We start from the raw sequence: 14,706 nt of genomic DNA, 5'->3' as shown, positions 1-14,706 counted from the left end.
TTCTTTTGGTTTCTTGATCATGCTTTGTCTTCAAAACACACTTGCGAAGTTACAATTTAACTTTACATCTACAGAAATGATTTTAAAAATATTTTTTTGTAAAAAAAAAGTTATCAAAAGCATCAAACCTTAAGCAGCATGTGTCAAAAACTAATTTTTAAGGCTAAATAGGCTGTAAACAACTCAAGATACATACCTTACCACATGCTCCACAAACAAAAGTTTCCCTTGATGGTTTTTTCTCCTTAAACACCTGGTTCTTCAGACATAAATCAAAGATAATTTAAGGAGGCAGAATAAAATTTAAAAACATTATTACAATCTTCCTAAAAGAATGCGAACACAAAACTCACAAACACATACATAGATCAACGAGCTTTTAGCACATCAGCAATATACACAATAATGTATTGCATTTCTGGACATGCTTCAAGAAGACTATTTCCATGTAGGTTTAATTACTCATTTGGTTCCTATAGCTACAAAAACTATCTCTTCGAGTCCCTATACTTAAAAAATTCCCTTTTAGCCACTAAACATGTCCTCGCCATAGGGACTAAACGGGATTAAAATGATATGTGCAAAGACTAAAAGGAGATGCTTTTATGTATAGGGACTGAAAAAAAGTTTTTGTAACTTTAGGGATCAAATGAGTAATTAAACCTTTCATGTATTTAGTTCCATTCTAGCAATTACTGTAAAAGTTATAAACAGTTCCAGACAAGAAGGACGGTCCTAATTTCTCCATCATTCAATGGAGTGAAATGCAATTACTACTATATACACTTTGGATTTGACCTTGGTCAAATTCCCTTTATATCAGTTGCCTAAGGTTGATCCAAGGTTGTCAAAATCCGGATCTTGTGTAACTTTTGGAAGGGGGGGCTTGCCAAATAAATCTATAATTAACATTTAATTAAACTCCAATTGAAAATGCATGTGGCAGTTACAAACTCAAATTAAAGTTAGAAATTCAAAATATAACTAACTAACGAATCTCAGTGCCTGAAGACTCTTTCCAGATTCAAACCCATGACCAACCGGTCATCAAGGTACAACTTTTGAAACGCACCGTTCCACTTTTGAATCCCTGTTTCATTTTAAAACAAACCCAGATCCCATTCCCACTTCTCAACATCATGTTTTCTAAAAACACAGCCCCTCCTCCCTTCATTTCTCACTTGACCCGGTCTCCTTCAACTCCATATGCATCTCTTTCCTTCTCAAAACTCACAAGTTCCTTACAGCCTTGTTGAATAAACTGAGAGAGAGAGAGAAGGAAGAGAAAACTTGTTGAACAGAAAGGCTGATTTTATTGATTATCAAAGTTAATTACAAAAGGTTACAAAAGAGGTATATATAGACCTCTGTTCTGTTATTGTAACAGATTGTAACTAACTAACAAAACCTAACCAACTCTAACTGATTCTAACCAACTCTAAGATAGGTGCTGTTAGCTTACAATTAGTTTACAGAATTGTTTTCACAGTGGACTAACAGCATACTCTAATAAGCCTTGTGGCACCCAAGCATGGGAAAGTGATTGGAGTTAAAGGGAACAAGACCCATTTCTTTAAAATTCTCTAGTTGAGCTCTTTCAGGTAAACCCATAATAAATAAGGGTAGATGATAAATTTATAGCATAGATTAGTACTTATTAATGGGTTGTGAGTGAGGTGTTGGTAATTTAATTATTGTGACTTAAAACCCTAGGCATTTTAATTTGGGGATTTTGTCTAATCTCTTGATCTTAAACCCTAGATTCCTTGAAAAATATGGTGGTTGTTCCTCCCAATGGCATTGGAAGAGTTCAATTTGGTTCTCTTTGGTTGTTTGTAGCTAATCCACTTAGTAACACTTTTAATTGTTTTTAGGAGAAGCAAGTAAATTTCAAAATCAGCTATTTTGGTGATTTTGATTTCTACGAGTACTTGAGAATGAAGTATAATATTATTTTTCTTGGTTGGACTTGATTCTTTGTGATCTTTAATGGTTTGGGCGTGCATTTTAAATGTAAAATTGGTTTCTCATTGTGGGTTTTGTGATTGATTTTTGTTGGCTACAACGAAGAGATAATGTAGCCTATGGGTCAAATACTCATAGTATATATATATATATATATGTGGGTTTTGTGATTGATTTTTGTTGGCTACAACGAAGAGATAATGTACCTAATGGATTAAATACTCAATAGTTTCCATATTTACTGTTCGCCACAATGAAAAGATAATGTGGTCTATGTGCACATAATAGAATGGAAGTTCATGGAAAGTTTGTTATTCTTGAATTATGCTTTTAATTATATTTACTAATGAATGCTCAAAGGAGTAATTACTGGTTGTCAAATGTGAGTTATGTTGTATATCATTAATCTATTGGATTAAGGCTTTTGTTTGTCATTTTGTATTGATGTAGTTCATGTGTAAACTACTATGAGTATGTGTTGCGTATGTTCATAGACGAATTCTATTCTTGATTATAATTATATTTTTATTTCATGGATTTTCCGAGAGAATAAAAAAAATCTGTTTTACAAAGTGGATTGGTTTGTATTTCATTTTAATTAAACTATTATCTTAAGCTTTTATTTGAATATTAAACCTTGTGCCATGTTTGTTTTCTCCTTCCTGTCCACTTTGTTTATCATGCTCTCACTAAGCCTTTATGACTTATCCCATTATTTTCTTTGTCCCTTCAGATTCACAGGTGATTGAGTAGTAGACTTCTTGGGGTTTGTTAATCTACAGAAGGAATTTTGTCCATCTTTTCGGTAGGTTTCCAGTGCATATGATGAAGAGTCTACTTTTATTGGTAACTCCAATATATCGCAGCTATAGGGCTAGACAGGGACAATATCTTTGTTTTGGGTCCTATGTGATCCTACCATATGGACACGAATAGTGGGCTATGTGTATGATATATATATAGTTTGTATGGTTTCACAAGTGGTGAATCAAGATATGGATTGTTCTATTTATAGGGGAGACTCTGTCGGATTTTCGATAGCCCCCTTTGTTATCTTTTATTTGTGTCTAGATATAGTATTGCCCTCAATAATAGAGAGAGAGAGAGAGAGAGAGAAAGGAAGAAGAGAGATAGAAGATATTGTTATTGATTCAAAATGAAAAGTTAGTTACAACTAATTATGTTTCTCTATTTACAGAGAAAACATATGTGGTTACACTTAACCTGACTAAGGCATTTAACTACCCATATATAGTTATTGCTCTAACAAAATAACAGAAATGACTGCTATGTTAAGTAAGTTTTACTTCATGATTCAGTTAGAGCAGTTGTTAGTACAACTGTCATTTTTATTATTCTGCCAGAGCAGTAACTATCTACGGTTAGTTAACTACCTTAGTCATGTTAAGTGTAACCACATATGTTTCTCTGTAAATAGAGAAACAAAATCAGTTGTAGCCAACTTTTCATTATGAATCAATAGCAATATCTTCTATCTCTCTCTCTCTCAAACTCTATTATGGTATCAGAGCTTGAGATCTATCTATGGCGACAAATCAGAATTCCGCTTCCACTACTCCTTCCTTTCTTCCGATTTCTCAGAAGTTAGATGATTCTAACTTCCTGCTATGGATGCAATAGGTAGAACCTGTTATCAAGGCTTATAAACTTCAACATTTGGGGGCAAATCCTTAGATCCCGATGTGTTTTCTCATAGAGGCAAATTGTGAAGCTGGGAATGAAAATCCAACATACTCTGATTGGGAACATCAAGATCAGATTCTCTTGTCGTGGCTCCAATCGACTATTTCAGTCTCAGTCCTATCTCGAATAATCGGAAAAAGGAGGAAGTTGTCAAGATGTAGGGGCAGCAGGGATGGTAGCGGAAAAGGTGCCTAATGCTGTTGCTTTTGAAGAGTGGAACGCGAATAGCAAAAAAGAAGGGTGATAATGGGGTAGAAAGGGGCCACATCTGACTTAAAAATTTGAATTAATGGAGAGGAAAGCACATGACGTCCAGATGAAGAGGAAGCAAACAGATCACGTTTGGGCCACACTAACAACAGTCCTGTTGAAAGACAAGGAGGGGAACATCAATTGTTGGGCTCAAAAAGAAAAAAAAAAAGAGGGGCCTGACTCTACATGGAAGGTATACTCAAGGAATAGGTGGTGTAAAAAGGAAATAGGATCAAATGGAACAGCTGGGCTTAAAAGCGAACAAAAGAGACAACCAAACAACAATGAAAGACAGCAGCTCAACAGTGGCCCAAACAGCCATGAGGCTTCTCCAACAATGTTAAAGGGTAGTGGGGTGAAGGAAATTGTTGGCTGGGAGGATAAACACAACGAAAATGATGTTACAGTGGCATCAAAACTGGCTTCAAGTCCTAGAACTTGCGAACTGTTAAAAGAAGCAACAATTAATTGGGACATGGCAAAAAATATAGGAGTAAACTGTTGTAACCAGGAAGGGTCATTGGTATGCAAAATGATGAGTATGGAAGAGAGGGATAAGGGAGAGTCTCAGAGGATGGGAAATAGTGAAAGTGATTGATGAAAATCATAACATACAATATAAGGGGGCTGGGGAGGGGGTTAAAGTGGGCTTCAATTAGAAAACTGGTGAAAAAAGAACGAGTGGATATGCTATGCCTGCAAGAAACTAAGAAGGAAGTGATAAATAAGGCTGTATGCCAAGCCTTGGGGGGTGATTCTGATGTCAAGTGGGAATTGCAGCCAGCATGCAACAATGCTGGAGGAATACTGTGCCTCTGGAGTGAGGAGACATTTAAATTGGAGAAGAAGCTGATTGGTTGTGGTTTCATTTACCTGAATGGAATTTGGGTTGCTGATGGCAGAAAAGTGTCAATAGTGAACATATACTCACCATGTAATGCAACTTTGAAAAGAAATCTGTGGGAGCAAGTTAGACGGATAAGGAGTGCAAATTTGGGAGGCCTATGGTGTCTATTAGGAGATTTTAATAATATTAGAAGAGCATCTGAAAGAGTAGGTGTATGTCAAAGGCCACAAGATGAGAATATTATGAGGGAATTTAATGAACGGATTGCAGAACTAGAGGTTGAGGATGTGCCTTGTGTGGGGTGAAAATTCACCTGGTATAGACCAAATGGGACAACCAAGGTAGCACTCAGTTTATCATGGACAGAATTCTTGTATCTGCAGAATGGCTTACCAAATGGCAAGGTAGCACTCAGTTTATCATGGATCACAATTTCTCAAGCCACTGCCAAATTCTGTTAAGATCCACATTTGTTTTTTTTTTTGGAAGGCATAAAATATAGTATATTATTAAGATAATCAAAGCAGTACAAGGGGTACTGAATGAAAGGAAATACAAAGCACCTCTGGTGCTGCCCTCCAAAAGAAAGCCCAAACTAACCCAGCAGGAAAGGCAACCCCACATAGATTAACCAAAGGATTCCGATATGTTGGAAGACCAGTGGTTAAAACTAGTGTTGAAGCCTTTCTCTCTAGCTTTTAGCCAAGACCAAACTAAAAACATAGCCTCTTCCATGACTTTAGAGGAATCAAAAGGATTTCCTTGAAAGATCAGGAGATTCCTATGCTGCCATATAGTACTAGTTAGAGCAACCCACCATCCACACCATCTGCTATGGTTTATATTTGCACCAAACCCATCACAAAATTGTGCAAAATGGCTTGCTAGGGAAACTGGAAGAGGTCCTACAACCTGAATCCATCTCATGGATTCCCACCACAGGGTTATTGTCCTTTTACAATTAAAAAGGAGATAACCCACTTCCTCCTGCACTTGACCACAGAGAGGACAACCAGCATCTTGGATAGCCATATTTCTTCTTAAAAGATTACCCTTAGTGGGGAGCCTGTCCTTGAGGAGCCTCCAAGTGAAGACTGCTGCCCTTGGGGGGATTTTCAGCTTCCATATTAATTTGGAATTCCTCACATCTGAACCTGGAGCATTGGGCTTCAGCATTAGTCTATAAGCTGACTTGGTGGAATACACACCACTAGAGTCAGCTTTCCACATCATAGTGTCCTTCACATATCTCTGAATAGAGATAGAAGTAATATCCTCCATAAAGTTCACTGCCAAATCATTTTCATGGTCAAATAGATTCCTCCTCCACTTCAAGTCCCATCTCCAATTATCTTGGGAGAAGGTTCCCATCATTGAAATGAGGCTGTGTTGCTGTCTACTGATCATAAAAAGTTGATTATACTTATGCTCAAGAGTGCATTCTTCCCTTACCCATCTGTCTGTCCAGAAGTTAATTATATCCCCACAACCAACCTTCCAAGCCATATTTTGGTGAAAGATGCTGTGGTCAGACTGACGATAAAGCTTCCTTAGGTCCCTCCACCAGTAGGAAAATCCCCTTTTATCTCTTCCAAACTGGAACTCTCTCCAACCTCCATATTTGGAGTTAATGATTCTAGCCCATAACTGCTGCTAGTCAGAAGCTAAGGCCCATATCCATTTGTCCAGCAAAGCTTCATTGAATTTAGATATTTCTTTAATCCCCAGACCCCCTTCAGCCTTAGGAAGGCAAATAACCTCCCATTTTACCCACGGAATTTTCTTGTACTCCCTATCTCCCCCCACAAAAAATTCCTTTACAATGCTATCAATCTATGAGCTACCTTTTGGGGAATCTTGAAGAAGGATAAGAGATATATTGGTAAAGCATTGAGGACAGAATTTATTAGAGTCACCTTCCCTGCCATGGATATATTCTTCTGTGCCCACTTGGATAATTTGGATTCACATTTATTGATCAGAGGCTCCCACACCAACCTGCTTGAGGGTTTAGCCCCATTAGGGATACCCAGATAATAGAATGGAGTTTCCATTTGCCTACAATTCAGGATTTGGGCTGCCTCATTTGCCCAATTAACCATACCTCCTATAATCCCAAACTGGCTTTTAGCATAATTAATCTTCAGACTTGAGGCCGCCAGTCCAAAGCCTCTAAGCAGAGCCTACAAAACAAAAACATTCTCCCAAGCAGCCTCTCCCACAAAAACTATGTCATCTGCATACTGCAAAATATTAGTGGGTTCCTTTTTCTTTCCAACCATGTAACTTCTATATAGGTTTTTCTGAACTGCTTCCCTCATCAATCCTGTGATATCTTCTCCAACTATGCTAAAAAGCAGAGGGGCTAAAGGATCCCCTTGCCTCAACCCTCTAGTAGGAGCAAACTCCTTTGTAGGGCTGCCATTAACAAGAATTGATATGGTTGCTGAGTTGAGACAGACAGAAATCCATTGTCTCCATTTGGGACAGAAGCCCATTCTTTGCAGCATATAATCCAAAAAAGACCATGAGACTGAGTCATAGGCCTTTTCAAAGTCCACCTTGAAGACCATAACTGGCTTCTTGCTTCTACAAGCTTCCTCAATCACCTCATTGAGAATTAATATGCCATGAAGGATGTGTCTGTCTTTGATGAAAGCTGTCTGTCTCTCATCAATAAGGACAGGTATAACATGCCTCAATCTGTTTGCTAATAACTTGGCTATCACCTTGTACATACACCCAATCAAGGAGATTGGTCTATAATCATCAAAGGACTGAGGGTGTTTAACTTTGGGAATTAGAGCCAGAAAGGAAGCATTACTGCCTCTAGGGAAGCTGCCATGCACATGGAACTCATCCACAAATCTTCTGAAGACTCCCCAAAATTCTTTGATAAAATTGAAATTAAAGTCATCAGGCCCAGGACATTTGTCCCCACCACAACTCCACACTGCTTCTTTGATCTCATGTCTGAGAAAGGGGCAATCAAGTCCTCCCTCTGCCTCTGGTTAATTGAGGGGAATTGTACTCCATCAAGGGTAGGTCTGAAATAATGCTGTTCAGTGAATCTGTTGAGGAAAAAATTCACAGCTTCATTCTTGACTACATTGGGATTCTGAACCCACACACCATCAATGATTGGAGCCCAAAGCCGTTTCGGGTTCTAGACTGTTGGTTTGAGGATAAATCCTTCAGGAAGTAGTCCGTGACTGTTAGACAACGAACTCTATAAATGGTTGGGGAGGTTTTGTGTTAAAAGAAAAGATCAAGGGTCTTAAGCGGAGGTTAAAAGAATGGAATAAGACCCAGTTTGGCGATATTCAACAGAAATTAAGAAGAATAGAGATGGAGTTGAACAAGCTGGAAAAAGAAGGGGATGACAGACAACTGAATGAACAAGAAATTAAATTGCGGAAGCAACTGCAGGAGGAACTATGGGTAGCAGCACACTCAAATGAATCCTTTCTGAAGCAAAAGGCAAGGACTAGATGGATCAAGGAAGGGGATGGTAATTCTCGGTTCTTCCACTTGATTGTAAACTGGAAACGTAGATTTAATATGGTTAGAGGAGTGCTTGCTGATGGGCGTTGGATAGAAGAGCCATGCAAGGTCAAGTGAGAAATGAAGGGAGGAGGGGCTGTGTTTTTAGAAAACATGATGTTGAGAAGTGGGAATGGGATCTGGGTTTGTTTTAAAATGAAACAGGGATTCAAAAGTGGAACGGTGCGTTTCAAAAGTTGTACCGTGATGACCGGTTGGTCATGGGTTTGAATCTGGAAAGAGTCTTCAGGCACTGAGGCGGATGGGATTCTATTCCAAATGGATTACATGGATTGAAGGTTGTTTGAAATCAGCTTCTATTTTCATATTGGTTAATGGGAGCACAACAATGGAGTTCACTCCACAAAGAGGGCTTAAGCAAGAGGACACATTGGCGGGGTTCGTGTTCAATATTGTAGTAGAATGCCTAACTGGTCTGATGAGAGAAGCCCAGAAGAAAAACCTATATGATGGCTTTAAAGTAGGCAGAAATAATTTGGAAATCAATATATTACAATATGCAGATGATACGGTCTTCTTTGGAACAACATCGATGGAAAATGTAAGAGCAATTAAGGTGATGCTGAGGAGCTTTGAATTGGTATCAGGACTAAAGATAAATTTTGCCAAAAGTAACTTTGGGGCGATTGGGATGTTTGAGCAGTGGCTGAATAGTGTTGCCAGCTATTTAAATTCCAGAGCGTTGTCAATACACTTTCCTTACTTGGGTATCCCTATTGGGGCAAACCCAAGGCGTAATGAGATTTGGGGGGATCCAATAGTCAAGAAATGTGAGAGTAAATTGTCAAAATGGAAACAAAATATCTCTTTCGGGGTAAGGGTGTATTTGATTAAGTCAGTCTTGAACTCGATCCCTATTTACTTCTTTTCTTTTCTTAGGGCTCCAAAGAAGGTGGTGGATAGGTTGGTGAGGCTGCAGCGGTGGTTCTTGTGGGGAGAACACTCGAACCAAAAGATCGCATGGGTGAATTGGGGATCAGTCTGTTTACCAAAGGAGAAAGGTGGCTTGAGCATTAAAGATTTGGTGAAATTCAATTTTGCATTACTTGGACTCAAAATACGGAGGGTGGAGAAATTTGGATGCAACAAGAAGGACTAACAGAGAGTCCCTCTGGTGACGGGATTTGAGCTTCATCTGTAATTCGACCAAGGAAGGGAGCTGGTTTAAAAGCGAGTCTAAATGGAATATTGGGTGCAGATCAAAGGTGCTGTTTTGGGAAGACAGGTGGAAGGATGATGGTATCCCGTTGATGGAGAAGTACCAAAGATTGTACAATATTTCACAACAGCAAAATCAATACATCCAACAGATGGGAACAACATTAGATACAGGGTGGGAATGGTAGTTCCAATGGAGGAGAATTTTTCTGTGAAATAGACATGGTTGCAAAATTTATGGAGGATATAGAAGGCTTGATTGTACAAATGCAGCAACAAGATGTCTGGAGGTGGGAGGGAGACTCAAGTGGGGGATATACAGTGGGGAGTGCCTACAGGCTACTTGATAGGGACTTAGCAGATGAGAATTAGGACGCAGTGTTCACTACACTATGGAAGTTAAAAATCCCAAGTAAAGCTTCATTTTTTGCTTGGAGATTAATTTGGGACAGACTACCAACAAAGAGTAACTTGAGAAGTACGAATGTGGAAATCAGAGACGTTAGTTGTCCATTCTGCAATAATCATGTCGAGGACACATCTCATTTATTTTTCAGCTGTGTTAAAATCATGCCGCTATGGTGGGATCATTTCCTCCAACATCCATATTGCAATTTGAAGGGTATTAGGTTGCAGCGGTGGCAGATTTAGTGGATCTCCCTAGCATGATGTATTTGGCACCATAGAAATAGGATTGTCTTCTCAAATGATAGCTTCAAAGGTCACAAGTTGATGGAGGATGCTCTATTCTTCTGCTGGTCATGGCTTAAAAATCTGGAAAAAGGATTTGACATCCCATTCCACTACTGGTCCAGCAAAATTAGGGATGGGTTCTATGCTCCGAGGGGGATTAGCTTATAAATATTTTGTGGTTGGGTGCCCAGCTTATAGTCAAATCTATGGTTGCCTAATTCTTGCTGTACTGCATGTATTAGGTCACCATAGCTTTGCTTATTATGGTACTAGGTTGTATATACAATTGTACTGTACTTAACATTATATATAATATAATCATACTTTTGCTGATAAAAACAAAATCAGCTTTGGGAGCAGATCCATAAGTATTTTCAAAAGCAAACACGTGTGAAAGCTAGGATACTTCGAACAAAACTCAGAATTACAATGCTTGAGCAGAAAATAATGCGTGAGTTTCTTCTGCGCATCAAATGCACAGTAGACGCACTTGGATTGTGTGGAGATCATATTCTTCCGCGTGAACACCTTGACGCAGTTCTTGAAGGCCTACTAGAGGAGTACGGTCTAGTGATCTCAATGATTGAAAGTAAGTTCGAACCACTTCTGATTGGAGAAGTAGAGGCATTGCTACTTGCACATGAGGCACACATGAAAAGGTTTCAGAAGCGCTTCGCTATTTCACCTTAGATTAATGTTGTTCAAGGTTACAATTCATCCTCGAATAATTTCAATTCACAAAATTGATCCAATTATTCTGAAAATTGTGGTGGCTTCAATCGTGGTGGTGGCTACAGTCGTGAAGGCAATGATTCTGACTGTGGCAGTGGCTACAGTCGTGGAGGCAATGATTTGGACCGTGGCAATGGCTACAATCATGGAGGCAATGACTCTGGCTGTGGTAGAGTTCATCATGGTGGTGGCAGAGGCCACAGTCGTTATGCAAATTTTGAGTGCCAAGTTTGCTTCAAATTTGGTCACACATCAGTAGTGTGTCATTTCCGCTATGATCTTGATTTTCAGCCAAGCACATCTCTTACTCTGTTGGAACCAGTGTTTCAAGGCAATTCATCGAACGCCTTTGGTTCCAAACATAATCAGGGAACTAATTCTCACAAAGACTCCCAACCTAGTGCAATGTTGGTTAATTCTGAAAAGGAAAAATTGCACTTTTGGTCCCCCACTTTAGCTTCAATTTCGCATTTGGTCCCCTGGTAATTTAATTCACAAATTGGATCCCTCTGTTTTGTAAAATCTTGCAATGTTGGTCCCGGACACCTCAATTGGACGTTGACCGTTAAGCAGCAACATTGACTGCCACATGTCAACATAGGCATGTGAAACAGTTTGCGATTTTTAACCCTCAGTGGTAATTTTTTTTTACTCTGAAAGAAACCCTAAAAGCAAATCCCTAACCCTAAAGGCTATGCAGCTTCATCATCCTCGTTAAGTTCTGGCTCTCTAACTTCGTGGAAGATGCTGCAGCTACCCTCCGACACTGCCGCCGCGTCCACTGCCATTGGTGCAAAACCGCAGACGCCGGAGTCCTCCTCCTCCACCGACACGCTTCCTCCATTCGCCTCCGATGACACCTTGCGAAACGCACCGTTTCTCCACTCGAAAACGCCTCTCCCGGGGAAAGCGCGCAGCAATCAGGGAAGGAAGTAACGTTACCGTTACCTTCTTCTCTCGCTGCTTTCTCTTGGCGATCCTCTGATTGTTGTTTTCAACTGCGGGATCCGAAATGCAACCCAGCCTCGAGCTCGAGCACTGGTTCGAATCGGTCTCTTGCGGCTCGTTCTTCACTCTATCCAAAGTCGAGTTTGGCTTTAATGGCCGCCTTGACAATCTCCCACTCGCTCTCCTTCTTGAGCTGGTCCGCGAGCACCACAAACTCTGAAGCAAAAGGGTGGTTCTGGAACTTCAATTTTTTAGTGATAGTGAACATTGGTTTTCAAATACTGGTTCTGGAACACTTCAATTTTTTAGTGATAGTGAACATTGGTTTTCAAATTTTGATGTTATTTTCTAATTCGATGTTGATGTCCCTTGGTTGGCTTGACGGCAGCAGTCAAGTTGAGGTGGGGAAGAAGCAAACCAGTAGGGAAAGAGGACAAGCTTTAGGGTTAGGGATTGGGTTAGGGATTTTTAAAAAATTAGTTTTAGAATTTGTGGGACTGGGTTAGGGATTAGGGTTAGGGATTGGGTCAGCGTAAAATTTTTTTACCATTAAGGGTTAAAAATCGCAAACTGTTTCACATGCCTATCAAACGTTGACACGTGACAGTCAACGTCATTGCTTAATGGTCAACATCCAATTGAGGCGTTCGGGACCAACATTGCAAGATTTTACAAAACAGGGAGACTCAATTTGTGAATTAAATTACTGGGAGACCAAATGCGAAATTGGAGCTAAAGTGAGGGACTAAAAGTGCAATTAGCCATTCTGAAAATCAAGATCCTAACTCTACTACTTGGATATCTGATTCTGCTGCATCCTTCCACGTAACTGGGGAGTCTCTAAACATACAGTAGCTTGGTCCATTTGAGGGGCCAGACCAAATATACATTGGTAATGGCCAAGGCCTTTCTATTAAGTCTTGTGGTTCCACTATGTTCATTTCCCCTATTAATCCTAGAGTTTTTCTATCCTTAAAACAATTATTACATGTACCTGCCATCACTAAAAACTTAATAAGTGTCAGCAAATTTTCCAAGGATAACAATGTTTTCTTTGAGTTGTATCCTAATCATTGTGTTATGAAATCACAGGGAACCAATGAAGTCCTACTTCAAGGTTCACTGGGTCCTGATGGCCTCTACATGTTTCCGCATCTTGCACTTTGCCTCAGCCACCTACTTACTTTCAAATTCCAGTGTTGATTCTGTTGTTACTTTTGTTTCTAGTAGTTCTAATACACAAATTTCTGATTCCATTGTAAATCCAGCTTCTGATGTTAAAACAGCACCTAGTACTAGCTCTCAAACTATATGGCACCTTAGATTGGGCCATCCTAATGCTAATGTACTAAGGTTTGTGCTTAATCATTGTAATATACCCATAGTTAATAAAACTATGTTTGAATTTTGTGCTGCTTGTTATGTTGGCAAGTCTATCATCTCCTCTTCCTCAAACTGCATATTTTGTTCCTATTGAACTTATATACAGTGATTTGTGGGGACCATCTCATTTTTTTTTTATCAGCAAAGATTAATATATATATATATTAATTGAGTACCAGAGGTACCGAAAGATACAAGTTACAAGTTAGAAACCAAACAATTGGTTCCATGTCAGACTTAGTGTAGTCTTGCTAGGAACCGATTCCTGGATACATAGATGAGACTAAGGTGGAAAGTTAGTCTAATTTCCTATCCTCAGCTACTTAATAAACCCTGTGCTAAGATTGCTAGACCGGTGATTATAATGAGTGACAAAATCCTTCTCCAAATTCCTGAGCCATGTCCAGAGTAAGAAAACTGCATCATCCAACATTGTAAGCTTTGTTGATGCTTGTTCTAAGTTCACTTGGATCTATTTTCTTAAAAATAAGTCAGAAACATTTTCCGTCTTTCAGCAATTTAAAACCATGACTGAACTCCAATTTGATACAAAAATTAAAAGTGTTCAAACAGATTGGGGAGGTGAATTTAGACCTCTTACCTCATTTCTTCAAACCCATGGGATCATTCACAGGCTAATTTGCCCTCGCACACATCATCAAAATGGTGTTGTGAAGAGAAAACACAGGCATATCATTGAGTTAGGCCTCACTCTTCTTAAACAAGCTTCTCTCCCTTTAAAATTTAGGGATTTTCCCTTCCAAACTGCTGTTTATTTGATAAACAGACTTCCCACTTCCTCTCTTAAATTTTAAGTTCCTTATATTGTTTTGTTCGAAAAGTCCCCTAATTACAATTTTTTGAGAGCCAGACTAGATAAACTATAACAGTCTGTGTGCTGGTCACAATCCTAGGATGGGTTGAGACAACATTATTGTTGTGCTTACCCTCGCTATAATTCAAAACATGAGATAAAAAATGTTTATAACACAAAAATAAAAGACAAAGCAAAAAGCCCACAAAACTTTGGTACGGTCATGAAAGAACTTGTTGCTCTCTTTATCAGCAGTCATACTATAATAAAAAAAGAGAATTGCTAAGAACACACTCCTTTAAACACACTCTCTAATTGGTATCCAAAAGAGTGTGTTCATAGCATTTCTCTACAAAAAAAAATCAGTGTTTAATACTATTGCTTTTACATAAACTCAGGATTTTTCTAAGAGGAAAAAAGAGTGATGTAACAAATTAAATTTGATCACTTACCTTAATTCCTTCTCCCATATTCAATTTGATTTTTTTATTGGGTATACTAATAGGTGTAATATCATTCTTCTTGACTTTATTGACCTTCAGTGATTTGCTTTTTTTAGTGGGAAAGTTTTCCTCCTGCCAAAAACGTGTAATAAAATAATTTGGCCTCATTTATATGTAGTTAATTATTTACAAATTTATGATCA

General features: G+C 38.9%; 1 protein-coding gene across 3 annotated transcripts in view; it reads right to left on the bottom strand.

Annotated features, from left to right (window-relative positions):
- LOC100783866 (transcription initiation factor TFIID subunit 1) overlaps positions 1-14,706 on the bottom strand; it is a 42,349-nt gene that overhangs the window by 2,515 nt on the left and 25,128 nt on the right. For 2 of the 3 annotated variants that reach the window (XM_006578319.3, XM_014774648.2), the window contains 2 exons: positions 14,513-14,635; positions 197-259 (listed from right to left, as the gene is read on the bottom strand). In XM_006578319.3, the coding sequence (XP_006578382.1) occupies positions 197-259; positions 14,513-14,635 (186 nt within the window). The remainder of the gene's footprint in view (positions 1-196; positions 260-14,512; positions 14,636-14,706) is intronic. The other variant, XM_006578320.3, reaches the window with a different exon arrangement.

The sequence above is a fragment of the Glycine max genome, chromosome 4 (genome assembly GCF_000004515.6).
Source record: "Glycine max cultivar Williams 82 chromosome 4, Glycine_max_v4.0, whole genome shotgun sequence".
NCBI classification, from domain to species: Eukaryota; Viridiplantae; Streptophyta; class Magnoliopsida; order Fabales; family Fabaceae; genus Glycine; species Glycine max.
The sequence above is the reverse complement of the archived record's forward strand: the minus strand, read 5'-3'. Positions and strand labels throughout refer to the sequence as shown.